Source organism: Microdochium trichocladiopsis, assembly GCF_020744255.1.
Source record: "Microdochium trichocladiopsis strain MPI-CAGE-CH-0230 chromosome Unknown B0I36scaffold_12, whole genome shotgun sequence".
Lineage (NCBI taxonomy): Eukaryota > Fungi > Ascomycota > Sordariomycetes > Xylariales > Microdochiaceae > Microdochium > Microdochium trichocladiopsis.
Genome location: NW_025763555.1, coordinates 736153 through 762678, shown reverse-complemented (window position 1 = coordinate 762678; position 26526 = coordinate 736153). Strand labels below are relative to the sequence as shown.

Sequence of the window (26526 nt, the reverse complement as noted above, 5' to 3'; positions counted from 1 at the left end):
GAAGTGAGGGAGTGTCCCTGGGAGTGCTGCCCGAAAGGGTTAGTTGGCTGTCTCCTAGGCCGCGTTGCAAGGTACCTCGACTTCACACGACGAAACCTTCCTTGACCGGGGGACCATCGTCCGACCCGTTCTGTGGTTCTGGGAACAATAGTGCACGGCCAACGACACACACTGACATTGCTTACCCCACGGACACTTCAAGAATGATCCTTCGCGGCGCCACATGGCCGTCTATCTGAGACTGCGTCCTGGCGTGTTCCCTGGTCTGGGACAACTCATGGAGACGAAATGTCAGGCCACTCGCGTGCACCTTGGTCACAATATGCTCGCAACTCAACATTGTGCGTGCTCAGCAAGATCCTTTGACCTGTTGACTGATATGTTGGTGAGCCTCATTCCAATGCTCTGGCCCGTTGGTCGCTTGCATTGGTTGCTAGACGCCAGCCGAGGGGGCTCATGGGGACCACCACTTCTTGCATCCGATTCAAGCCACCATGCCACATCGTCTAATTTGGGATATTGCAGGGCTCTTGTGCATTCAGGAACGGCCAATGTAGTCTGGGAGTGGCCGGTGCCGTTTTTGAAATCACGCTTTGACACCCAGAAGCGCCTGTATGCTGCTCCGAGGTCTTTCCCGCTTCCAGCTTCAGGACTACGACTGCAGCATTCCTAATCTGATCTCTTCATGCTCGAAGCCGGACCGTACCTCGGAGGAGCACAGACACGTGTGCTATTCGCCGCAAGAGGGCTCGTTCTGTCTGCGATAATTCAATTGTCGAAACATGTAACCGGGCGCGCCATCTTGTGCATGAGTTTGGACGATGCTGTGGCGGTCACCGAGGGACCAAGATCTTGTAAGCCCTATGAGCGCCACCCACGCAACATGTGCGAATGCAGCGCACGTTTGACCCTGTAGCAAGATCTGAAGACACCGCTCACTTGCCGTGCCGCAGTTGATATGCCATGCCATGCTCCAATGTGTCCTAATGCAAGCATTGAGCTTGCTTGGTGGCGGGCTCGTTGGATCTCTGGGTGGTAGTAGATACGCAGAGGCCGGCCAATAGAGGGGGCTGTGCCAGCCATGCTCTCCGCTGTGCCAGGTCCTGGAGCGTGGTTGGTTGTGACTGATTGGATCGCCTTGTGGCACTTTCGGCCGTCGACTGTCTCCCCAGAGGCGGGCGGGCGGGGCCGCGTAGCGTGCGTTTCCGCAGGTGTTGCCAAAATAGAAGCAACAACCGATCTCGAGGTCGAAATGCCACTAGTGGCGCTTTCAACTATGTAGTCCATGCGGGGGATATTGATGTTGCCCGTGTCGAACTGCGAGGTCAACTCACGAGAAAGAGGCATTGACTGTCGATGTTGAGATGGAAAGGTGCGCCGTGGCGGACGTGGCCCCGGGGATGTTGACAGGTGCGCTTGGCGGCGCGGAGGCAGCGAGTGAGGTGCGCAGGTTGGTGCGAGAGGGCAGCGACGCCCGCCTGGGCAGGCCAGGGTCCTTCCTTCCTGGGCAGAGCACCCACAGCAGCCAAGACAGGAAAGATGGCCGACAGCCGGCCTGCCGGCCTAGGAAAGCGCCAGCTGATCGCCTGCCCATCCACCACCAGAGGCGAGATTAAGGTTGTGACGCGGAAACAGCTCTCCAGCCAAAGCACCCCTCCGCTCAACGACGCCACCTCCGTCCACCAGCATAGCAGGTTGACATGACGTCCTTGCAAGAGAGCGCCGCATCCCATCGCACCTCCTTCGCAGCCTCCCTACAGGAGGTGCCGCCACATCGTCAGTGATAAGGAACTTGGCCCCCGCTCGTATAAGCTCGCCTGCAAGAGAGCTGGCTATTCCAGGCAGTTCATGTACACAGGACGCCTCACGATGAGATAAGCCGGCGAACATAGGACCCTGGACCCGGGGCGACCACAAAGCCAAGCACGCCCCAACCCGCCACAGTAATGCTTATTAGCAAGAGTTCTCCGGTCTCGTACTTTGCCCAGCGGCGAATCCTCATAGTTCTCGTTGGTCCCTTCGTGCAGCTCAGCGCACATCGTCCAGAGACGACACTCAGCTCACAGGCCCGCCTGTCAAGTCCTTGATCAGCACGTGTTGTCCCCTACAACCCCGAGCTGAAAAATGGTCGATCTTCGAGCTCAGTGGCTTCTCTTGTATGAGCGAGCTATGCTGGAATGATCAGGCCAACATCCTAGACTCTGCCCGGTTTCATGGTCTGGATCCAGTGAAAACAGGGATCTACAAGTCGAGACTAGATGTTATTGCCGCTCCGCATGTCTGCTTCCTGGCTCCATCCATCACATGCGAGTCAAGCACATGCGAAATACGGAGCTCTACAACCTTCTTCATGAGCCACTCTGAACATGGCCATGTATTCCACCCTCAAGACCATCTCCCTAGCCAGTGTGCAAGATTGTCCTGGACAGGCGTAGGGGCTTGCCTATGGCAATCGCAAGGATACCTGCCACAAAGCTCTCCTCCCAAAGAGTGTACTCTGGTATTTGTGCGCCTAGGTCAGATGTCTCAAAGATACACGTGGCTGGGGGGCGATTGTGGAGAACACCAGCACCGGCACACGCTCCCGTCGGTGGACTTGGAGCAGGATGGAGGTCATGTTTCACGCTCACGCAAAGAGGACTTGCATTGCATTACTTGCTGATCCTCAGGCAGGCTCGCCCATCGACTTATATTTGGCCAAGTGGGCCTCGCAATCCGCCAGTGCGCGAGCAGAACGGTTGCGCTGAGTTGACGAACCGACGACGAGGGGCGAAGCCCCGGCGCTGTAGAGAATGTGGCTTGGCTTGCGAGGATTTCACAATCATGCTCAACGAGAAGCCATTGCCGTTCAGAGTGTGTTTTTGTTGCGCTATCCTGCGATCAGCTTTGGCAGACTGGAAGGACGAGGGACGTCAGTGTCACCACAGCTTTGCCAAAATTCACGGACACGGAGAAGCTCACGCCCACTGCACGTACACCTGAAAGAGCTGTAGAGCCCACTGCAGCCAACCAGGTAAAAAGCCCATCCAGTTTTAGCCCCGGATGTCCCTATGGCTTTGGCCAGCTTGAACCCACCATTAGCCACGGGCGAGGCTACGTCAACACTGAAGCATTGTGATCTTGGATTATCACGCCCAAGCCTCTCGTCCCACGCAGGCAAACCGGCCCAGCCACCGTGGGCGCAAACCAAGCTTTGCCGAGCCATCAGCCATGATCACAATCGTGAGATCGCCCAGGCCATCCTTGAAGGGCGGTGCCTCCTTGCGCGTGAAGCAGCACCAGAGAGGCTGGTCACCTACTGTGCACCGTATTTCTGACCAATCTACAGAAGATCCAGTTACACTACACAGCGATTAGGATGAGGGCGATCATATCCATGTCTAGCTCAAACGTGTCTGTGGCGTCGGCCAGTCAGATGGCAGCTGCAGCGGTCCTATACAGCCAAACCATCGCTGATCTTTGCAGGGCTGCCCGAATTAATCGCTCAACTGCACCTGAGCAGTTTATTTGGCATGGCCGTTCTCCAGTCCAAAACTGTAATCCTTTCCTGGACAAGCTCCCCACTTGGCCGCCCATGTTACTGCCTTTCCCAGGCACCAGGGCCCCTGGTCCCTTTTAGCCACACCCACCTCCCGATCAGGGAACGCCACGGAATCCTACTGCGACGCTGCGTGCACACCTGACGCACCGTGAGTGGTCGCTGTCGCGCAGGGCTGTATCGACAGCTTTGAGCCACATACGTTGCTCGTACGAGGGGCCAGAGGCAATACGCAACCTCGCTTGCACGTACAGAGAAGCACATTATCGTTATTGGCTTTATTGGCAGACGTGGGCGGTAGACTTCCCCACATGTTCAGGCAGTCTGCTCCGGAAATGCGCGCAATTCGGCCGGCATGATTTGATGTCTATGTCAGGGGTCGTGCGGAATGCTCCCATGCATCACAATCGAGTCTGCCACGGGCTCAAACTTCGATACATGCAGCAAACGGTTACTCCGTAAGCTCGACCGTCTGTTCCTACGGGTCCAGAAAAACGGCCGCTCGCCGCTCGATTCTTATCCCTTCTACAGAACCACAAAGTCGAGCATTTATGGCTTAACAGAGATTAGCAGCAGTCGGCCTTGGGCGATTCTCACGCTCTCGTTACTTCCGCAGCCAAGCTACCCACGTGGAACCGAAGCTTCTCATCGCTGGGCGTATGTCCCCTGTGATCCACGATGATGACGCTCATGGCACTCTCCAGCGGAACAGTACTGGTCTAAAGCCTTGCCCTAACCACTGACGGTGCGAAGAGCTAGTAGCGGGTCGCACAGACCGTAAGACCTAGCAGTTGTGCGTTTAACAGCGGTTACGCCATTGTGCTGAAGTAGCGTCCCTGGCGGGCCCCTCCCTCCCGCACCGGGTCCCCTCGCTGATCGATAGACCCGACCAGCAACGCCTTACCAAGAACCGTATTCGTCGTTTCTGGGAGAGCATGAGCACTGACCAAGTGGCACGTATCCTGGTGGTAGACCGAGTACTGCTGCATCATCCCGCGTACACAGATGCCTGTTGCTGAAGCGGCCCGAGATGGCCTTTGTGATGAGGCAACCACCACAGCAACGAGAGCGGCGCGCAGATACGCCCGTACAGATGAGGTTGGAGACGGACCGACAATATCCTCAGAGAAACTGTCTCGATTTGGGGCTAGCTATTCCCGCTTACCAGGTTCTCGTGGCCTTGCCGTCACTTTTCTTTTTCTTGGTTTAGTTTTGACCAAACGCACTTATCGTGTAAGCCGTTTGTTTCGTGGGGGGAAGGATCCGGCCTTAAAGGGCTGCTACGAATATTTGCGCGGGCGCTAGATGACGCCTCGGTCGCACGTAAAGGGCATATCAGGTCGAGCTCCAAGCACCGCTGTTCAAGAACTAGTTAGTGCCTCCTCTTGCTTCAGGGCTGGGCACTTTGGTAAGGCTGAGTGACCCGCGAGCGACGCCCCGCGGAGACAAAGCCACATAGAAAGAGGGAGGGAGAGAGAGAGAGGGCGAGAAAGAGGCACGGAGGATCTCCATACTAGCCCTGCAGATCTCTGTGTTTCCCATGCCAAATCGTACAGCAGCACCAAGCAGCAGCAGCAGAAGCAGGTGAGCCAGGGTGTGGGCGCCCACCTGCGGTTCCTTTTTTGGTACAAGATAGCGTAGTTAGCGCAGGCTGGGGGGCAAAGCTGCTGCAGTTCTGTGGGCTCTCTCCCGTCATCAATCTCATCCTCGTGGTCGGCAGATTCCATGGTTGCTTTCACGTGGCCTGCTTGCTGATCTCCTCCCTCTCGTGGGCTGGAAGAGTACCAGTGCCACGAGGGCGGGCGTGCTTCTGTTTGGTCGGCCTCACGATGCACTTCTCTAGCAATGTAGTAGCGTGGGAGCGGGAACCGGGGGGGGAAGGGGGGGGGTCGGTTTAGCTGAATAGAAGATCCTCCAGCTCATAGGGCTGTGTTTATTTTTTTTAACGTTCGCACAGCGGGTGGTTGGCGGGCGGGCGTCGTGGCACGGGCAGCTTCTGAAACAAGCGCTAGAGGGCGCATGGGGGCTGAGCGTCTCCGTGATACGTGTGTTGCGTTTTTTTGACAGTGGGCTATTCCCGGCTCCAGGAACAGATGCGGCGGGCGACCATGGAGCCCCCCAAGTAGAATTTGGCTTGCCGTGTTTACGACCGGACGGGCCGGCTGTCGGGGTTACGGCGTGGAGGTGGCGCACGCATAGGCGTGATGATGGGGGAGCGCGAGAGAGGGGCCTTTCCAGAAGGGTTAACGGTAGGCGCGGTGCATAATCGGGCGCCTATTATTAGAATGGGAGAAGGGGTTGGGGACGAAGATGCTTAATCTCTAGTCTTGTCATCTGCTGCTCTCTTAATCTGGCTTCGGCTATTCCACCAAAGCTGGATTGGGAGGAGGAAAGCACTTGGGTACGCGTAATTTGTGGGCTGGCGGCCCCCCCTCCCCCGCATTAATTTCTTGTCTGGGAAGGGACATGGCCGGACAGATCCGTTTGCATCGTGACGCTGATCTGATACTGTGCATGTAAATCCCGTATCCACGATGTTGTGGAGTTGACGTTGGAGTCGTGAGCAATTACATACAGCTGGGGGGGGGGGCAGTGCTCGGCGCTTGGCCCTGACAGCTCGGCAGAACCCCCGTCCACCGCCCGCCAGCCTGCCTGCCGTGACTGCGCACCTCATACACAGCCAAGCGAGGCCAAGCCAGCCAAGCCGGCAGATGGGCGGCGGAACAAATGCTTGGGCACCTGGGCGAGCGGGAATTATTTCATGGCGATGAGTAGGTGCCTGCGGAGCTCTCCAGCGGGATGCCCCACTGAGCCGGGCCGTCTTTGGCGCGCACGGGCGAATTGGTGGAGAGAGTCTTTGTTCTTAATGGGTACTTCCGCGCGGCAAAGCCAGGTTGTTCCCTGGGGCGAGAGGCGGAGAGATGGATGGCGCGGTCCTGTCTACGCTACGCAGTAGTTGGTGTCTCTCCTGCTGGTGGCCTGCCCCATTCTCTGGATTAGTTGATTGATTGATTGATTGATTTACGGAGCAGCGGGCAAGAGCTGATGATGGGCTTGAGGGCGTGGTCTTTGGGGGCTATGCTGTCATGGAGAAACACGAAAAGTGTCATGCCAAATAATAGACGACGACCGACCCCGTCGCAGCACATCCAATCAGAAGACCAAGCCTCGACAGGTCTAGGCGAGGTCTTGTCGGGGGTATGGCCATTCAGACTTTGTGCCCCTGCCCAGCCGTTCCAGGGTCCACACAGCAGGTGTGGCTTGTGGCCTTGCGGGAGACGGAGAAATACTCCATCAGCATGCAACAGTAATCCGCACCCATTGTCACCAAAAAGACCACCACCCGCCAGCAGCACCACCAGCACCAGCCCTAGCAGCTGCCGCATCTCACCTGTCTCTGTCATGCCCATATCCACAGCCGACCCAAATCTGTCTTTGCCGTTGGTAAATTTAGCAGAAGCTGTCCCCCCTGGTGGCTGGGATCTACTGCCCCAAGATCATCAGCCCACGTGCGCGGGCGGGTCGTGCTTGTACTGTAGCGTGCTTCTTGGAGCAGACGAGCCGGGATGGGCCATGACAGATAGATGAGACCGGGATGGATCAGTAAAATACAGCCCCGTACGAAGAAATAATAAAATTAAATAAAAAATGAATTGATTCCAATTTCTTGAGACAGTACATCTGCGGTCTCCCCAGCACGAGTCGATGTCCCTGCTGCTTGCAGCTCCATCTACGCAAATAGGCAAATAGGCGCCTCCCAATTCCCCATTTTCATTCATCCACACCCATTTTCCAGCGGACTCGGGCTTGTCTGATTCGTCCAGCCCCGGGCCGGCACCCATATTTCTCCAAGCAGACCAAGCATCGGGGCGCAACGCCTCTCGCGCTCGTCATTTGCCTCGCCCGTCTTGGCCACACGGGTCACAAGCTTGTTTTTTCTTGGTATCGAGCACAGCATGCTACCTATGCTGCCTTTCCCATGGTCCCTGGCCTGGGCACTCCATGATCCTGCCGTTTCATCATTCTTGTCTGTCCAACATCACCATCAGCGTTCTTTAGTCATGCAGACACAGTTTGTTGCCCGCCCGCGATTCAATCCTTGCAAAAAGACCACAATGCAAAGAGTTCGACTGTGCAGCTGAAACGCGCCCGCCCATCGTATCTGTCGCCACCCGAGCTGTATGTACGCTACACATCGCATCTCCCAATTCCTGCGTGCCCGTCGTAAACCACACCCTTTTGTTGCCCAATCACAAGTCCTCGAGGATCAGGACGATCGCTGTCGAAACTTTATTTCCGTCTGTTCTTCCCATCGCATTGTCTCCCTCCCTCCCTGTTACTGCTCGTCCAACTTTATCAGAGTGGGCCTCTTCCCGCCGACAGAAAGATCGTCGCCCACGTGTGCTGTCTGCACATCACTTGCTTTGTCTCACTCGAGGCGACATCTGGAAAATCCCCGGGGTCCTTTCCAGCTCGGTCTGGCCATTGTGGGACCTTTTTTTCGCTCCTTTTTCTTTTCCTCTCATCGTTTTTGAGACGATATATGCACTGGCAAATGCGCTGCCTTGAGTCGTGTAAGTTTTCAAGCCCTCAAGCATCTGTAGGCTACACCTTCTCGAATGGACAAACCCCCGTTTGAGTCTGCCCGCCGCAACAACAGCAACAACAACAAACCCCGCGGGGTTATCATCGCGGCTCCTGGGCTATAACGCTTTTCTTTCCCATCCTTTCACAACGCACACAACAACCTTGCAATCAACCCCCCCCCCCCCCCCGTCACCTAATCATGCATACCACAACGGTTCTGCTATAGAACATGCAGATCTATGGGGACCATGTCATTGTCGCCTAATTGCTCCCAATCGAGCCGCGATGAAGAGGAGTTTCGCTGTCATGGGGTTTTTCTCGGTTGTTGATATGTGCTGGGGGGGGGGGGGGACCAGTTTGAGAAACAAGCTTAAACTGCCGACAAGGAGGAGCTCTATGCCTCGTAAGCATTATCGGCAGCACCGAAAGTATATATCCCCCGCATGTTGAGGGTTTGACTTTAAGCCCACGTGGGAACGCACGTCAAATCGGGCGCGTGAGCGCGATGATTTGAAGAATTATTATACTATTTCTCGTCATTGCGGAGGGGGGCTTTGGTATAGAGTGATTTGTAAAATCTGGGTGTGCTGCCTTGAGTTCCTGTAAACGTCGATGCCGTGGGTTTTGTCGTGAAATGTGCTGTTATGGTTCCGTGGCGGGCGGGCACACTCGGAACGAAGTGTTTTCTGCAGATTGTCGCACGGTACATAATAGCGTATATCAAGCACACAATGTTCCCAAGCAACTGTATCCGAATACATGCCTTGGCTTACACAAATTCTTCGTCCTTTTGGCAGTCATTATTCCATTCATGGTCAATAAATCTAAAAAAAACAAAAAAAAAAACAATCATTCTCAATTGATCCCCTAGGCCATATCAAGTATCCCGCTGCATGAATCGTGCCATGCCCCCCGAGTACTATTACGAGCCTCCGCCCATCTTCGAAATCACACAACAATAGTAATGTCGACAAAGAAAGCGCAAGACCCTGGTTTATTTGAAACCGGAGCATCCAAAGCAGACAAAAAGAGAGAGAGCCGCGTTAACCCAGAGAGAAAATCGACGACCGGCACAGAACATGTAAAGTCGGGCGGGGAATCACAAACCACGCTCCGGCTCCGATGTTGGCTGGCAATTCGGAGCAACTCCATGACTCGGTCCCGGCCACGGGACCGGCGTGCCCGCCAAGCAGGTGGGTGGCGTGGTCTCCCGTTTCGGCCGTTGGAGTAATAATGGATGATCACCCGGGGGTAGCTGTGACAGATGCTACAGGCAGGGTCCCTCCTGTTGATGTGCCATTGCAGCCTTGCTCCGGTCTGGCCGAAGCGCCCCGCGCGCGGGGGGCAGGCATTGCTTTGTGCCAGGGTGGACTGGCAGGCAGGCAGGCAGGCAGGCCGGGGGCTGAGCTGAGCAGTGAGTTGGAGTGTGCATGCGGCCCTGCCCCAAAAACAGCGATTCAGTCAGAGCGCAGATGTTGTTGGATACGTACTTTACGTGAATGTGACATGCTGAGCCCACGTGGTATAATCATTTTCCTGATCTGTAAAAGGGAGGGTGAGAGCCGTGGGGAGTCGTGGCTGGCAGGACCCTGGGCTACAGTACAGGGCCTGAATCCCCGCCTGGAACGTGGCTCGAGATACCACATCTGGACGTGCTCTCCATTTGTGCATCTGAAACGCGGCAGGGGGCATAGTAAGTGAGTCTTTGTCGAGTCGATTGGCCGCGGAAGACCTGGCTGACGGCTTCGTCGTGGTGATTGTGTCATTGGTGGGATGGCAGATTAGGTTTGGGCGTGTCAGCCTGTCTCGCAGGGCCTCTGGGTTCTCGAAACGGACATGGATGGCTGACGGGAGATTGCCCTTGGCTTTTCTTGGAAGGAACGTGCAGCCTACAGCAGGTAGACGTACACCGGCGCGATGGGGCTTGCGATGATACGGCGCTGCAGGGCCTGGCAGGCAGGCAGGCCGGCAGGCCGGCCCTCGATGTGCTATTCTCAGGAAAGGCGATCGATATTGGGAGCAGTCATGATCAGCCACACACTGCTGGCGTGGAGGATGATGATGGCCTGTTGTGGCTGCCAACTTTGTTGACACTTTGCTGCGTGTTGTCGGACTTTGGAGACCCAATGATCTGCACGGATGTGGGCATGGTTGGTAAAGTCAATGGGAGGATCTCTTCCATCGCACGCGGATCTTGCCTGCTGTTGCCTGCTATGTGCCCCTGTAGCTGGCCGCTGAAGGAAGGGCTGCATGATCCCCTCGTCCATGTATGCCAGAATGCCCAGGCACTACCGGCAACACTGAGGTAATGGGTGTGGACGGACATTATGCCGTCCTTATCTCCCAGATCTTATCTTCGTGATAGCCTGCAGCCTTGAGATGGGAAAGCTATTGTTCCATTTGGGGCGACAAGGCACGACCAGGATTCCGTCAAGGTTCAGTGACATGCGCAGTTTGAGGAGGAAGATCCACAGGTTGTGGAGAGGGGCGAAGCACGCTTGACTCGAACGAGTACACCTTCTCACAAAACATTATTTCCTTTCTTTTTCCATTATTATTTCTTTCTAATTCCTGGTTCTTTTCTCCGCTGCGGGACGGTCCATGTCGTAAGATGTTGACAAATCCGCAGAGTGCCAATTCTCAACTAGTTGGTTGCGCGTAGGGCTGGGTGCTTACGTGCAGGGGGCTCCTGACCTGCCCCGAACGGCACTTGCCAGCCAACCTTTCGCGGGCCCGTCCCTCCATCATCCCGGTCTTCACGCGGGGGAGAGCCCACTGTTTGGTTCTGCACAGCCTTCCCGCTCGTGTTTATTCTGCCCTAATTCTAAAGATATATGGGTTGCCGTCCGAACTGGCTAGCAGATGCGTGGAGTTACTGGCCGTGCGCTGCGCCCCTACCTACCTAGTCTGATTCTTTTTTGCGTGTTGTTCCGTCAAGGGCGCGCGCGCGCGGTGTCAGATTCGGCCGCGGGCAGCGAGGGGCGCTCAGTCACTTCGTGGGGTCCAGAAAGAGGTCAATTTATGGAAACGGCCGGCGCAACCCATCACAAGCTTGGCGACGACAAGAGCCCTCCCCCAATTTACTTGTTGTAGAAGAATGTTCCGAGCACAATGGGCTGAGATGAGATCTTAAACGATAGCGAAAAGAGAGTGTCTTGCTGCGGCGGTGGCTGTGGCTGTGTATGCCACAGTCTCGGTTATCAGAGCATTCAAAGTTGTGCAAACATGCTTGGCAGGAGTAAGTTGTGTCGCGTGCACAGGACACGGTGAGAATGGACAATGCGTCTTGTTGCACCACGTCGTGGCGGACATAAGCGAGTGCCGGGCACGAAGCTTCTGCGCGCGTGAGACGGCTGAATTTCAGTTCATTTCTTAGGACGAGTTGGAAGAGGCGGGAAGAGTGGATGCAGTTGGTTGTCGGTTATTGCCGCCATTGCCGCAGCTGACGGTGTCTAATTATCACCCTGTTCCGGGCCAGTACGGCTTCCGCTTTGGTGTGCTTCTAGATGTCCTGAAGAACTAATTTGGAATTGCGGTTGTGCCGTTTGGAAAAGCGGGAGAGCAATGTTTCCGCCATGGTGGAGATGGGCCTGAGCAAGGGACACATGCCTCCAGGGACGCACACACACAAATCAACACAAACCAACACTGACAGCACCTCGTCAGGTGAAGCCGCAGTCCCGGCCCGCCAACTGCAGCTTCGCGGCAGAGATCGTCGTGGTCAGCGTTGCATTGCGAATGGGATGAGTGTGGAGCTCTCGCACTCTGCCCCAAAATCATTCGCTGCAGATCGTGCTCCCTGTGTGGGAAGGGGACTATTGAAAAAGCTTTATTCCCGTATTGGCTGCAGCAGGCCATCAGTACGGTGTGATGGTGGTGATCAGCATTGTACAGTCATGAACCCAGCCGGCTCTTGACAGCCGAGCACCAGTGATCAAATCCCTATGAACCTGGTTTGTATGTCTGTGCAGAGACCGTGGGAGAACTAGGCAGCCATTGTCAATCTGGGTTGCATGTCATCATCGCTAAAGATAAAGTGGACTTTTTTTTCTAGAAGTTTGTGCTACATTCAAGCTTAAATGGCAGTGAACCTTAAGACGAAAAAAACAAAGTTTTCATTTTTCGGAATCCATGGAGGCCGGTGATTTGCAAATAGGACTCATGAGGGCTGCGCAAGAGACGGAGACAGCCGCCAAGGGGGTAGCTCCATCAGCGTGTTGTATCTGAAAACCCGACAAGGCTGCCACGGCATCAGCTATATTGAGAGTCACAAAACCTACCTCACCTCAGACTGGCGCGTGCTCTGCAAAGGACGCCCAGAGATGCGGTCGGGATGATAATGCAGGTTGGTCCTGAAGATCTTGTGGCGTGTCAAGCACCAACTGAACTATCTGGCGCGTTGCAAGCAGATCAGAGGCGGCTGGTCGCACCACACTCACAAGGCTGCCATGGCCCCAACGAAGTGATGGTCTTCGGTGACCAAATTAAGCACAGGTCGAGAGAGCTGGAGATGCTGATATGGTGCACTGGCTCGTGTATCTAAGTGGCGGCGAGATCATCGTGGCGACCACTTGTTCTGGTGTCCTCCGTGCACACACGAAATACCATCAGTAACAGCTGACGACAACACCTGCAAGTGGCAGGGTTGGTGGGCGCTTGGGGGCCATCCAACATGAAACTGAGACTACCTAGAGAAGCTGTCAGTCCTTGATGGACGATTGGCTGGGCTCGCCGGCATGGCGCCAGCACAATCCCTCGCCAAGACCGGAGGTTTCCATTCGCTGCAAAAACTCCGGGCCGTCACAAAAAGATTGAGAGACAATGATCAAACTACAACTAAAATCAGCGAAAAAGAATTTCCAAGACCGCTGTCAGTGACTAGGCCGGAGAACCTTGGGGGCCTGTCTGAACCGGACAATATTGCTGTCGCATTCGGAGCGTTGACCAGAATGAGATCACTTCGCTTCGGCCAGCCCGTTGTACCACCTCAACTACTTCTAAGGCTTTACGGGTATCAGAGAAATATACCGAGAATCTACTGTACTGGGCGCATACTGTTTAGTCGTTCGAGTTTATCGAATCTCAACATTGGCAGGGGTACTTACACGTTCATGGTCCACACTGCAATTGACATGCCCAAAGATGACCACATCTTGTCACAAACTCAACCTGGATTGTTGTGGCCTTCCACGCTTGAGTGTTCTACTACGACGCCAATAGTCTTCTCGGTCCTATTGTGAAGGTTTGAGTCTGTATGTGGACAAAACATGGTCCGTCGACAGTACGGGAACGACTGAAGTCAAGATAGCCTCAGGCCCGTGCTCGTAGGATAGCCGCTAGTACACGAACATTGCAAAATCAAGCTACTTGAAACAGGGACACCTAGAATGTCCAAACCGTTGACTCGTGCTTGCAGTCTACCGTGTCCAAGCCGGCGTTTTGTGACCCGGTAACATCTCCACCATGGCGAGGAGCCCGAGGCTTGAGCCACAAGCCATGATGAACGTCGACCCACCACCGCATGCCGTTAGCTCTCGGGAACGGCGTCGGGAGCGATGTTTCAGACGCGAGTTTCTTTAATGGGTCACCGAATGGGCAGATTAAACTTCTTCTAGAAGACATTAGGAACAACTGCGGCAGGTTGAGCGGCGGAGAATATGGCAGGAAGATAAACCCCGGAGTGGCAACATGTGTTGGAACCTCGCGATGAAACGATTTTCTTTTCCTCAAGCCAAGTAAATTAGACATATTATCGATTTTGAATGTTTGGGCGAAGTCACGATACTTTCGCGTTCTTCATATACGTATCACACTGCCAGATACAGGTAGCGTTGATGATATGGGGACAAGTAATCGGCCTCTCGTCCGCAAAGCCACTTGAGGAGATTGGGACTCAAAGCATAATCAGAATGTGAGGACAAGGAAGGGTACTATGGCATTGCCGTGATCTTCTTTTCGAAGACTAGAGCTCAATAATCAAGATCATCCCCTATCAACGACCAGAACTTGTTGATCAACAAGCACTCAACCGTGCAGGGAAGTTCAAAACAAACGCGGCAGTTGCACCCATCAAGCGCCTCGCTCGACTACATGCCAAATCGTGGTAGGAAGAGACTTTGCTGTTCATCACGAAGAGTTACACGGCTTTCTCCAAAGAAGCCTATGCCGTTTGATAAACCGACCAGGACTTCTTTCAGCAGCTAATGTTCCCCCTCTTCTTCACGCCGACCCCTTCTCTCTCATCTTGGGCGTGGGTAATCTCGTCCGTTGTTGACAAGCAATCTTTCACGACGTAACTCATCGTCTTTGTGGCCTTGCTGTCTCGGTCAACATCAAGCTTTCTCAGTTTTCGAAGTCGTTCATCGTTATTCTCGGCAGCTGAACTACGTACACGTGTACATTTGGGGACATCGGCTTGAGTGTTGCTGCTCATGCGTTATCTCCAACCGCATTAGGACCACTGGTCTCTTCTGAATGCCCGCAGAAATGAGCTCAAGGTCTCGCGGACGCGCCCAGCCGACCGTCGCTATTCCTAACGTTCTCCGTGATGGACCACACTGGCACGACCCATATAGCACATGCACCAGCACGGGGAGCGGAAGGCTGCCGACGACGACAAGGTCAAGATTGGCCAACCCTCCAATATGGCTAACCCCCACATTGGTACGTGGCACTTCTCAACCGTTTCCGCGCCTTCACAACCAAGGTGACCCCGCCCAAGTGCAGTGTTGGCGACTATTTAGTATCTTGCCGAGTGGCAGCGCAGAGGCAATCGCTTCGCTCTTATGAGGCGCTTCGCAATATCGTCAACAAGGTCCAGCCGCACCAGCGACGAACCCCGCGTCACCAAGGATCTCCATCCACGCCATTGCACATTTGTCGCCACACGCAATGATCCCCGGCTCAACTCCTATAGCCAGACGCTGTCGCTGACCTAGAGAGCCTTGGACGAGTGCGCACAACGTTGAGGGCTACCTGGCAAAGGCAGAGACCAAGTCTACGTCGCTTCCCGCGATCTGCTGCCGTGCGTGAGCAGCCGTGCCCCTTGCAGTCATTTGTCTCCTGTCTGCCCACCAAGCTTCTCCGCGAGCGTGACTGGTCGCAACCCGAAATCATCCACTACCTCCTGGACTACCGTGCCAATGAGTCGCCTCGAAGTGACTGCCGGAATGTCGACTGCCGGCCACCGGAGCAGCAGCCACAGATGCTCGTGGCCGAAGACGCACAGTTCTCCTCCAAGCAGTCACTTCTCCCTTGCTACATTAAGCGCAGGGACCAGGTCAACTCGACACTGCTCGAGGGCCTAACCACGTACGACCACAACACGGGCGACCCACGGTCACAGGCCCGACCTCTTGCGTCAAGTATGCAGGAGGCCGACCACGCGCAGTGAGGCGGCCTGCGTCGACCACAGGTGGGTGTGCCCAGGCCTGGCCCGCAGGACCCACATCCCGTCCAGCACTTGAGCATTGCGGTCTCCAAGCGTGCACCTGCCATAAAGCTCGCTCTACGCCCGTTGCTTTTGCCACTCAACTCCGCGCGTCATCGTATTGAGCATCTATCCATCTTCCTGTAGGCCTTACTCGCTTTCCAGAGCACGGCCTGCTCGTATCTCATTGCGTTGGCCTGAGCAGAACGGGATCCTACTGTTTGTTGTCCCTGCTCGTGCCGTCCCAACTCGTCTCGGAAGTTCGACCCTGATCGCCGCTCACCAGAAGCTCACCTGGCACTCACCATCAGAGACAGCCGGCCCGTGCAGCAAACGTCCTTCACAAGCAAGCGCCCAACGATCCCTTCGCAAAGTGTGAAGTAGACCGATTTGGAACACGCCGTGTTTGCACAATTACCGAACTCTTGGCCATTCATATCTCAACGAACCTTGCTTTGTAAGTCTGCTCCCGATATATCAATGTCATACCAGCCGATCAAACCGCCCAATGAGGAACGCAAATCCTACAGACGAGAGACTTTCACCTGCTTCGCGGCAGGTGTTCTTCTCCTCACTTATAGCGAAGCGGTATGCTCGGCCGCAGACTTTATTTCTTTTGCAGAGCACCTCGCAGTTGCACCCGCCGCCAATCCTCACTTATACTAATAAATCAGCAGCAACCACGCAATTTTGGCGGTATAGCCCACGTACCAAATCGCATCACAGCAGCACAATCGCCACCACCGTCCTTGGCCCCGCCAGAACAAGAAGGCATGTCCGACCAGCCGAGAGGCAGAGGCCGTGGAGGACGTGGTGACCGGGGCGGCTCGCGAGGCGGGGGCGGCAGAGGCCGCGGAGATGGCGTCTCATTTTCCGGCTTCGACAGCCAAGGCAACCCGCGCGGTGGTCGTGGCGGCGGCCGTGGCAGCCGTGGCAGTGACAGGGGCGACTTCCGTGGCGGTGGGGAGAATCGTGGAGGTCGCGGTGATCACCGCGGTGGAGGCAGAGGAGGTGACTTCCGTGGTGGACGAGGTGGTGGTCGTGGTGGTCGTGGTGGTGGTCGAGGTGGTCGAGGTGGTGACAAGTTCCCCGGGGAATCAGAGGTCTTCAGGTGAGTCTTAATAGCAACGCACGCCTCCACCAGAAGTAGAGCTCACACTATCACAGACCCAACCAAGCGCCCAAGCCAGATTCTTCCACGCAGGCTCTCGAAGACAAGATCTTGAGGGAACAGCTTGGACCAGATGCGCTCACAAGCAAGATGGCGAGGACGCAGATCTCCAAAGGAGCTCAACCGATTCCAGGCGAACACTTCCCTTGTCGTACAGCGTTCGGCACAAGTGGGCGCCCAGTGTTGCTTTGGGCGAACTACTTTGAGAAGAAGATCAAACAGCAATCTCTCTTCAAATACCAACTCGAAGTTAAGCCGGTGCAGAACAAGGACAAGAAACAACAAGCCAAAGACGCGAAAGGTCTGAAGCTGATGAGCATCATCAAAAGCGCTCTCAGCCAGATTGCACATGGTCACCCTCTGGTAACCGAGTTCAAGAATCAGGTTATCACGCTGAAACCTCTTCCGCTTCCAAGCAACAACATCGTGCTCGTCGACTATACACTGGAAGGACACGACGATCAATATGAGGTCAAGTTCAACGGACCCCTCGACGTGGATTTGTCAGCGTTGTTTCGGTATCTCACGACTATGAATGATCCTACTGGGAGCAAGTCCTTCCCAAAGTACGAGGATGTCATCGATGCCCTTAACGTGATTATGGGTCACAGTCCCCGAGGGAACTCCGAAATCGCATCGATTGGTCGGAGCCGCTTCTTTCCTATCGATGAGCCAACGCTCCGGACTGAGAGACAAGGACTGGGCTGGAATGAAGCCATCAGAGGTTATTTCCAGTCTGCTCGACCGGCAACTGGCCGTCTGCTGCTCAATGCGAATGTCAGTCACGGAGTGTTTCGTCCCGCCGGCCCGGCGATCAACCTTTTCACTCAGGCGGCCCTGTACAACATGCACACGTTACACAAGAACATGTCCAAGCTTCGGGCTCGTGTCACTTACCTGGGTGATAAAGGTGAGACGAAGCGGGTTGTGGTGAAGATGATTCAGGGGCTTGCTTCGCCTTACACTGCTAAGGGCAAAGAGGCGAAGCCGCCCAAGGTGAAAAGGCTGGGCGCAAACGCCACTGAGGTAGAGTTCTACCTCACTGGTCCGACAGGGTCAACAGGCTTGATACCCAATCGGTACTATACGGTCGCCGAATATTTCCAGAGGCGTAAGTTCTCGAGGCTGCTATCGACATCATAGCCAGAACCGGCCTCGACTAACTCGAAGCCCTTTACATCACAGGTTATGAAAAAACCGTTAACCCGAACTTGCCCGTGATCAACATCGGAACCTCCCAACGACCAGTCTTTATGCCCGCGGAAGCCGTCGAGGTCATCCCGGGCCAGCCATTGCAGCGTAAACTCAACGCAAGGGAGACTCCGACCCTGATCACTTTTGCATGTCGCTCACCAGTCGCTAATGCAACATCGATCACCACGTTCGGGCGGAAGTGTCTCCAGCTGGATAGCAACGAGAAACTGGTGAGTGTCGTTAATTCCGCGAATGAACAGAGTCTCGAGTTGCTAACGACTTTACAAGTCTGAGTTTGGTGTCAAGATTGAGAAGGATCTGCTGACGATCAACGGCCGCGAGCTTAAAAATCCGGCCATACAATACAAGAACAAGAAGGACGCCAACCCGCGCGAAGGCTCCTGGAATATGATTGGGGTCAATGTCCTCAAACCCGGTGCCAAGATTGACAGGTGGACATTTGTTCACGTGGACCCAGATCCACGGGACAAGGAGGACGTCACAACAGTCATGAATGAGCAGTTCACGAAAGTCCTCACAGACATGGGCATACCCATCGCCAAAACACCCATGCATCCTCAAGGTCTTGTGGTTAACACCCGATTGGCCCACCCGGTAGATGAGATGCGCCGTGCGTTCACCGAGATCAAAGAAGCTTCGGACGGACAAGGTGCACAGTTTGTTTTCGTCATTCTTGCCCAGAACGACCCAGACATCTATGCTGCGGTCAAGAGCCTTGGTGATACTGAATTCGGTATACACACTACTTGCATGGTGCGAAGGAACCTCACTAAGGGCAGGGGGCTGGATCAGTATTTCGCCAATGTCGGTCTGAAAATCAACCTCAAGATGGGTGGCAGTAACCACCAGCTCAAGAATGACATTGCCATTATCCGTGAGGGCAAGACCATGGTTGTCGGGTACGACGTCACACACCCGCCCCCGGGCTCCAATTCACCCAGTCTCGTGGGCCTCGTCGCAAGCGTCGACAAGGAACTCTCTCAGTGGCCAGCCGCAGCCTGGGCCCAAGATGGTCGCGTGGAGATGCTCGGCGAGAGACTACGTGAGAAGTTTGGAGAACGCCTTGTGCTTTGGCAGGAAAACAAAAACAACCATGGAAGGCTGCCTGAGAACATCATCATATTCCGTGATGGCGTATCCGAAGGGCAGTTTCAGCAGGTCTTGGAGAAAGAGCTCCCGCTCATCCGCGAGGCATGCACAAAGAAATATCCTGCCGGCGGCGCACAACCAAAGATCACCGTGGTCGTGTCTGTGAAGCGGCACCAGACGAGATTCTATCCGACGGACCCCCAGCACATGACCAAATCACGCAATGTAGCCACTGGCACTGTTGTAGACAGAGGCGTGACCCAGGCGAGGATCTGGGACTTTTTCCTCGTTGCCCATGCCGCACTGCAAGGTAAGCCTTCTCCATATGTTCAATCTACTTGTTTGGTTTCATGCCAAGGGTACTGATGGTTTCTCCCTCAACATCTAGGCACCGCCCGGCCAGCGCACTACACAGTTCTTCTCGACGAGGTCTTCCGCGCCACCCTTGGCCAAGGCGCTGCCGCAGCCAATGGCATCCAGGAGCTCACGCATGAGATGTGCTACATGTTCGGTCGCGCCACGAAAGCCGTGAGCATCTGCCCCCCAGCATACTATGCCGACATTGTCTGCACACGCCAGCGGGCGTACATGACGGACCTTTTCTCGGATTCGAGCGACACGGCTTCAGTGGGCGGTGCTTCGACAACGAGCCGTGCTGGCTATGGTAGAGACATATCAGTTGAGGTTCATCAGAATCTGAGAAATTCGATGTACTACATTTAGGGGGCCAAAGTTGATCATTCTGCAAAATGGAAAGTTGGTTCAATGTAGTTCATTTCGGCCTAGCAATATGCGAATCAAGACTTCAGGCCATGGTGTCGCATTGGCCAGGAAGCTAGTTTGTGTGGAGGACAGCCAATTGAACGAAGAAAATGAGAAGAACAACACTACCGCAGGAGACTGTGAACGTGCTGTTTCACGAGAAGTCCACAAACGATTGTAGGTATCGAGCATTCTCCCACAAAGATTGGCTTTCTTCAAGCTGTGCAGCGCAGCAGCCAAGTTGCATTCTTCGCATGTGCTCGCCATAGCCTCCTGCCTGTCTTACTTGCAAGTGCCGTGGCTTAGTGTCATGCTATCCACCACAGGCATCGCCTAACCCCCGAGCTGCACAAGACTGACGTCCAGGATACCCTCCGAACGCTCGAGATCCTCCACGACAGCACGACTGACAGTCCCGCTGACGCCCAAGATCATGAGCGCCTCGTTTCCAGGTTTTTCTACCACATCGTCCGGCACACCTTCAACACCAGCAACAGCAGAGTCCATCCTCGCCAGGACGGCCAGTCCGCGCCTCCTCCGCCAGACTCCTTCCCCTCAGGCTCGCTTTCCTCCTCCTCCAGGCTAGTAACCTGCATGGACCGGATATTGATTCCATGCTTTCCCAGTACCAACCCCACGCCACCGATCTTTCCCGGCTCATCGTAGTTGTGCAAGATGAGCAGGGAGCTCTCGGGGACGAAACTCGACATGAACCGCCCCAGCTTTGAGATGTAGATGTTCTTGCCCGACACGTAGCCCTGGATCATCTGCCCACCGCTACGATTGGCACCACGGCTCCTGCTCCTGGCGATAGCAGTAGCAGCAGCAGCAGTAGCAGCAACGCCGCCACCAGAGTCCGTACGACGGTGGTGAGGATCATCAACAGACCGCAGTGTGACCAGGCTCGCATATGCACCGGAGGACGTCCTGTCGCCGCTGCCGCCGCGCTCGTGGACCTCGTTGATGACGATGCCCTTCTCCTTGGCTATGAGGGTCGCGTTGACAATGTTGACATCTCGCCCACCCAAGTCGGTAATGACTGACACCAGCCCTTTGACCAGGGCGGCAAAGAGCGGGCGCGTGTTGGACACGCCCGACAGCTCTCCCTCGTAGACAAGCTCGAACTTGGTGCCACCAAGCAGGCCGCCGCCGCCGCCTCCGCCGCCGCTGTTCCGGCCAGCCGAGGCATAGTGCTGCGTGTACAGGCACCCATGCGCTCGACGAGCTTGACATAGGGCTGCAGCTTGCGGTACTCCTCCGGGAGGATCAAGGCGTGTTGATGGCGGAGGTGGCAGGCCGCCGAGCAGGATGGTGAGTATCTGGGAGCAGACATCGAGGCTGACGTTCTCCTGGGCCTCGACGGTGCTGGCGCCCAGGTGCGGCTCCTTGGCGAAGCTGAGTCCCAGAAGATGAAGAAGACGGCGAGGGTGCTCAACATGGCCGGGGGGCGTGTACACCGAGGCGGCGCTGCTCAAGGGCCTCGACCAAGGCTGGATCGCCGGCGCCGGGCTCGACGTCTTCGCCAAGGAGCCCCCGGAGCCAGGCAGCGTGGCATCCGAGCTGGCACGGCACGAAAAGGCCGTCTCGACGCGTCCAGCGTCGACTCCAGCAGCGCGGGACTGGCGTAGGGGTTGAGCTGCCTGACGACGCATCGTCATCCATGGAGAGACTGCTGCGAATGATGCATGGGACAAGGTACTCGAGGTTCCCCAGCACGCCCGAGACGTTCATCATGAAGCTATACGATCTGGTGGTCACGGCGGACAAGTATGACTGCATGGCGCTGTTCCAGCCCTTCGTTGCGCATTGGGTCCTGTCCCTACAGGTAGGCGACAAGCACGAGCAGAGTCTCTTGCGTCTGAGCTGGATCTTCTATCAACTGGGCCATAAGGACAAGTACGAAGAAACTGTGACACGACTCGTCATGGACATGCCAAATGGAGCTGCCGTGGAGGGTGCTTCGACGCCTCGTGTCCTTCCTCCAGGGCTAGTCGGTCAGTGCTGCCGTCTTACAAGACTGGCTACGTGGGCCAACCTGATGTGATTGTCGCAGGCTAGCTGACAATCGGCCACAGACTACTTGAAAGGCAAGAAGGTCAGGATGATCGAGGCATTACTTCGTCCCATCCGCACCAACATCGACAAACTCCTGAAAGGCTGTGCAAGTGAGAACAGCCTGTGCCTACAACGACGCACCAACAACGACGGTCCCAACCAATGCGAGTCATACATGCTGGGTAACTCCCTGCGCCAGCTGTATGAGAACCAGATCTGGCCCCTACCGGACCCAAAAGAAGTGTTGTTGTCACCTAGGGCGTTGTTGTCACCTAGGGCGTTGGACGGCATCATCACGGATTTGGCCGGTTCTTGCACCGGCCTTTCCCTGGCGGGCCACAACTTGCGCAGGGCTATATCAGAGCCGGAGCGAACGGCGGATCCGTCTAAGAAGAAATAGATCCAGCGGTACACGACTGACTTCAAGTACTCCGCCTCGCAAGCAGAGAAGACGCACATCGCTAGACAAGCGCATCTGACTGGAGTGGAAGAGTTCGACCTTCGAAAGCTGCTCGAGACTCGACATGTGCTCTTCGCATAAGACTGATGGACCCAGAAAGCGGCGATTGTTCTGAATCCGCGGTGGTGTTAGAACTAATTACTGTCGCGGACGGGGCGAACTCGTAAGACCTCCTGGCTCACCGTCTCACAACGTAGTCCAAGCTGGACCAACAGAAGTTCTGGCACTCAGTCAAGGCTGGAATCAAGTCTGGAACGGACATCGCCAAAGGCCGTGTCTGGAGGAAGAGTTCGCGATAGTGGAACACGGTTTGTCTGCGCAACTCATCTGCCATGCTTGTATGTTCCGATCTCTTGGGGCTGGGACGAAGAACTCATTCGTCAATCCGGCGCGCCGTGAGAACCCGCAAGGCCTGTTTGGCACTGAATCTGGGTGGAAGTTTGACATCAGCGATTGCGCCCCGTAGCTGCTCTGAGCAGCTGGCATCTTACCCGTCCATTGAAAGATCGCACGTCACAATCCTAACTCGAGTTCTTCAACGCGTTACATAAACGTCCTGTCCAGTCATATAATGCTCTGCTTGGACTTTTCTATGTCACACAGTACCAGAGCTCTATCTCCAACCGCGGCCACAACGACGTGACTCATCGGTCGGTATCTCGACCTCGAGGTGCTCCAGCGTCTTTCAAAACGAGGAAAAGAGTGTAGAATATGAGGGCGAATTATTGTTCCTTGCTGGCGGCACCGGTCTCTGGGGCTCACAGACACCCGGTACGGTTTCAAGTAGTTTCTCGGGCTCCCTAGAACGACTTCCGCATATGCCGAGACGCTATGTAGTGACAGCACTTAATTAGTGTATTGGAGGTACGAAATCTCAGATACACCTTATCAAGTGTACAGCAAACCCGTGATCCGGGCCGCCACTTTATACCATTTCGGGTGGGGGTGTGAAGTCGGGTTTAGATACCGGCTCGAAGATGCATGTCAGCTCATCTAGCCTGGCCTGGTCCGTCCTGCCCAACTTCCCTCTCCTCGTCTTCTTCGCTTCCAGCGCTTCAAGCTCAGGACGCAATTCCGCTCGTGCAGCCTCTTCCACAGCCTCTCGCTCTGTCTTCTCCTCGAGCTCTCTTTCCATGGTTGATGAAATCACGGTACGCAGCAGCATTTCCGTGATTGACATGGTTTCTTCGGCATGGTCGGCCGCCATGATGGTTGATGTCAGGAAGGCTTCGATACTAGGGTATGCGGCATTGAGCAGTGTCTTCGTGTAGTTGCGCAGCCACTCGTCTTTTGTATCCGGCAGCGGACAGGCCTTCTTGACAGCGGCCAGGGCCTCGGCAGGCTCGAGGTGAACAGTCCGGCTCTCTATATCGTCCTGTGCCAAGATTGCCAGGCTGTCGATGTCGTACTGCCGCGCTGTGGCATAAACATCGAAACTACAGCGTAGCAATTCTGCATCGCGCGTTTTCGTGACACGCCCGGCATTCCACGACAGAGCGACATCGTAGTATCCCTTGTACAGGAAGTTGACGAGTACATGACCTGCTGCGGCGGAGACTCCCAGGATGTTGAGCTCATGGTGCGGTGAGACCAAAGAATGAAGCTTTGGCATGGTCTCGAGTTTGAACCTGTGGACAAAGAGCACTCCATCGGTGCAGCGAAGGGCAATCATGTCCGAGTAGGGTCTAGAGCTGCTATCAGAGAAAGTCTCACTATCAATAGGTCGGTGCACACTACTCACGATGCTTTGTTAGGAGAGGTCACGCTCTGCGCAAGAGAGACCTCGGAGTCGCCACTGGATGTACCATCCGTGACGACCTGCAACATCTTTGAGGTTGTCGGCAGGTGTCGGAAGTCGTAGGGATGCACCGTGGGATTCCGCTGATGGAATAAGCAATTGATTTATCTACAGTGGTCAAGGATTGAGGAAGTGAAAGAAAATGGGCCCGGAGAAGGAATTTGCTCTCTTATAGACGGAATCCTGCACGCTTCCGATCATAGCACATGCTCAATATGCGAGATAGATCGACCACGACCCGCCCGGGGCTCAATTAAGTTTGTCAGAACTTCGAGATGAAGGCTGATTCGGTAGAAAGGCGTCAAGCATCTCTAGCCTCTCTTGTTTTTGGTTTTGAGTGGCTCTTTGTTAGAGTTTTGGTAAGTCTTGCGGGAGCATCACTTCCTTGAGGTGCACACGTTTGCGAACGAGGCTGATCAAACTCCGCGCGTGTCTCAGGAGGAATTTTCACTGATCCATCCCTGCTCAACTGCGTGGGATGCCTACTTGCGGGTAGTTACACATAGCCAGCCAGGAGTATGTTGGTCGCTGGATCACAGGCCTGCCAGCGACGTCAGATGAGAGGGAGAACCGGGACTGACAAGGCCATCGTCTACGTCTTGGCCATTTGGCGAGCCGCAAAAAGGCTCCCCAGATTTGGAAGAATGATCCTACAGAGCCGCCCGATACGATGCGCTGGGCAGTGTGCTAGTAGTGGCTGTGGTTAGGCCTGATCTCGTAAGAGGAAAAGCACAGCATAACGACACTAATCTTTGGCTGGGGTTTCGAGAGCCTTACGGGGAGCGTCGTGCAAAGCTACAGATAATCGGCATCACCTGCGATGACGCCTTGATCAAAGCTTATTTCGCAAGCAAGCACAAGAAGGCTTGGTCTTCAAAGGACCGTCTCCAGAGAAGCTACCCGTATAAGTCCAGCAGGAGTTTGCGTGGTCACGGGTCGACATGCAGTTCCTCCTCGTGTGCGAGTGCACGCAAGAGTGGCCCCTCACGCACAAGAGAAGCTCATCTCCTCAGTGCCAAAGGCGTTAGTGCTTCAGCGAAAACAGCTGATTTTCGATCATCGTTGGATCTCCTACGTCCATAAGTGGTCCGTATCTGAATGGCTGATTTATGCTTTCACTCTTGTAAGACGTGGAAGCAAAGCTTGTGTGCGTGTGCTAAGCTATAGTCAACGCCTACCACTTCCTTTTCCGTCGATACCAGGCAACCTTGACGCGCGCACCGCACCGCACCGCATCGCCGTCATCGTCGGCGCGCCTGCGGGAGCTTTCATAATCATTTGGTGAGTGAAGGCACGGCAAGGTCGGAGTCGACGACTTACCAATTGTGTCGTCGTTTCCCCGCTTCTGCTGTTGCTGTGCTTCTTGAGAGTCAATGTCAAGGGGCGCCAACGCGCCGATGGCAACGGCAACATCGCCGTCACCATAAGGGAACTTATGAGTTGATAACGGGCTTGCAGAAGGAGGGAAAGAGACAGACGACGAACGCAGCAATGAGGCCGACCTCTAGCCAGGTGCTGCACCACGAACATTAGGCAGACTGTGCTTCCACTCGTGACAAGGTTTTGGCTGGTGCAGAGCCCGTTCATTTGCGTGCGACTAGAGCAGGGAGCATAGACACTTGTATGAGAGAAGAGCCTGCGATGGTGAAAATAATACTTGGCCTACGGTCCGGCCACGCCTCCGGAATTCTCGAGCCTGGAGTTTCATTAACGGCAGTCTTACCTGCATCGTGGCCATAATGAAGAAGACAAAGAAGCATGGATCTCATCAGATATCAATCGTATGCCATCTCGGCGTATGGTCGGTAAATCGGCTCCAACCAGCCCAAAACGGTCAACATCCGGTATGCCACTGCAAACACGGCTAACGTGGAGCGGGAACAACAAATCATTCGAGTCAGCCCAATCAGCTCGTCATTTGTCCGGCGTGCAAGCCCCAACGCTATGCCTATTCTTTGGAAACTGTATCTTCAACACTACTCCAACTGGTCACCATCTCAAGGAATTGGAAACATCCAATCATCGTCCCTGACGCACCCTGAGATTGCGGTAAGCTGATCCGGACACTTGACCTGCCTGAAGCTCACGGTCGTGTTGTCCGCGTTCATGAACCAGTCGAATCGCTAGCAGCGCCCGTCCTCCAATATTGCGGGCATGCTGGAGCTGTCGCACTCGGACCGCATCGAGACGCCGCCGTACTGCTGGCCAGGGAAGGGCCCGCCGTACTGCTCTCTGCAGCCGTCGAAGAGACCCACGCCGCCTCCGGGGACGAGTGAGGTTCAATCGAATCAAGACCAAGTCGCTCCCCATGTACGTTGCCTGGACGATCATGGTCTTGTTGCTCAGGCTGCCCAAGGTGAACTGCAATCTTGTGATGAATCGGTGGCCGAGCCAGTCTGAAAATCACATAGAGAAATGGCCG

At 55.1% G+C, this 26526-nt stretch overlaps 8 protein-coding genes across 8 annotated transcripts; 4 read left to right on the top strand and 4 right to left on the bottom strand.

The window, feature by feature from the left end:
- Nucleotides 1-283: 283 nt before the first annotated feature.
- B0I36DRAFT_43825 (uncharacterized protein) lies at nucleotides 284-1389 on the bottom strand. Its single transcript, XM_046162893.1, has 2 exons — nucleotides 940-1389; nucleotides 284-824 (listed from the first exon to the last, which is right to left on the bottom strand). Exons 1-2 carry the CDS (start codon nucleotides 1345-1347, stop codon nucleotides 684-686), a joined length of 549 nt encoding a protein of 182 aa, XP_046005852.1. The 5' UTR covers nucleotides 1348-1389; the 3' UTR covers nucleotides 284-683.
- A 4908-nt stretch (nucleotides 1390-6297) lies between these two features.
- On the bottom strand, nucleotides 6298-7198 carry B0I36DRAFT_435996 (uncharacterized protein; the record flags this gene model as incomplete). The annotated part of the gene is made up of 2 exons (XM_046162795.1): nucleotides 6673-7198; nucleotides 6298-6483 (listed from the first exon to the last, which is right to left on the bottom strand). The coding sequence occupies exons 1-2, from the start codon at nucleotides 6946-6948 to the stop codon at nucleotides 6298-6300; spliced, it is 462 nt and encodes a 153-aa protein (XP_046005851.1). The 5' UTR covers nucleotides 6949-7198.
- Nucleotides 7199-7795: 597 nt separating this feature from the next.
- Nucleotides 7796-8134, top strand: B0I36DRAFT_337074 (uncharacterized protein; the record flags this gene model as incomplete). The annotated part of the gene is made up of 2 exons (XM_046155639.1): nucleotides 7796-7937; nucleotides 7977-8134. Coding segments are annotated over 2 exons (273 nt in total), but the record flags the coding sequence as incomplete, so codon positions are not given.
- A 2797-nt stretch (nucleotides 8135-10931) lies between these two features.
- On the top strand, nucleotides 10932-11219 carry B0I36DRAFT_337072 (uncharacterized protein; the record flags this gene model as incomplete). Its single annotated transcript, XM_046155638.1, has 1 exon — nucleotides 10932-11219. The coding sequence occupies exon 1, from the start codon at nucleotides 10988-10990 to the stop codon at nucleotides 11216-11218; it is 231 nt and encodes a 76-aa protein (XP_046005849.1). The 5' UTR covers nucleotides 10932-10987.
- A 5718-nt stretch (nucleotides 11220-16937) lies between these two features.
- Nucleotides 16938-20020, top strand: B0I36DRAFT_337067 (ribonuclease H-like domain-containing protein). Its single transcript, XM_046155637.1, has 5 exons — nucleotides 16938-17836; nucleotides 17911-18149; nucleotides 18208-19339; nucleotides 19418-19766; nucleotides 19991-20020. The coding sequence occupies exons 1-4, from the start codon at nucleotides 17038-17040 to the stop codon at nucleotides 19750-19752; spliced, it is 2505 nt and encodes an 834-aa protein (XP_046005848.1). The 5' UTR covers nucleotides 16938-17037; the 3' UTR covers nucleotides 19753-19766; nucleotides 19991-20020.
- A 113-nt stretch (nucleotides 20021-20133) lies between these two features.
- Nucleotides 20134-21173, bottom strand: B0I36DRAFT_396313 (uncharacterized protein; the record flags this gene model as incomplete). The annotated part of the gene is made up of 4 exons (XM_046161544.1): nucleotides 20134-20232; nucleotides 20287-20299; nucleotides 20338-20586; nucleotides 20680-21173. Coding segments are annotated over 4 exons (855 nt in total), but the record flags the coding sequence as incomplete, so codon positions are not given.
- Nucleotides 21174-21523: 350 nt separating this feature from the next.
- Nucleotides 21524-22246, top strand: B0I36DRAFT_368807 (uncharacterized protein; the record flags this gene model as incomplete). The annotated part of the gene is made up of 2 exons (XM_046159675.1): nucleotides 21524-21785; nucleotides 21867-22246. The coding sequence occupies 2 exons, from the start codon at nucleotides 21524-21526 to the stop codon at nucleotides 22244-22246; spliced, it is 642 nt and encodes a 213-aa protein (XP_046005846.1).
- Nucleotides 22247-23194: 948 nt separating this feature from the next.
- B0I36DRAFT_368806 (uncharacterized protein) lies at nucleotides 23195-24133 on the bottom strand (the record flags this gene model as incomplete). Its single annotated transcript, XM_046159674.1, has 3 exons — nucleotides 23195-23276; nucleotides 23329-23991; nucleotides 24048-24133. 3 exons carry the CDS (start codon nucleotides 24131-24133, stop codon nucleotides 23195-23197), a joined length of 831 nt encoding a protein of 276 aa, XP_046005845.1.
- Nucleotides 24134-26526: the final 2393 nt, after the last annotated feature.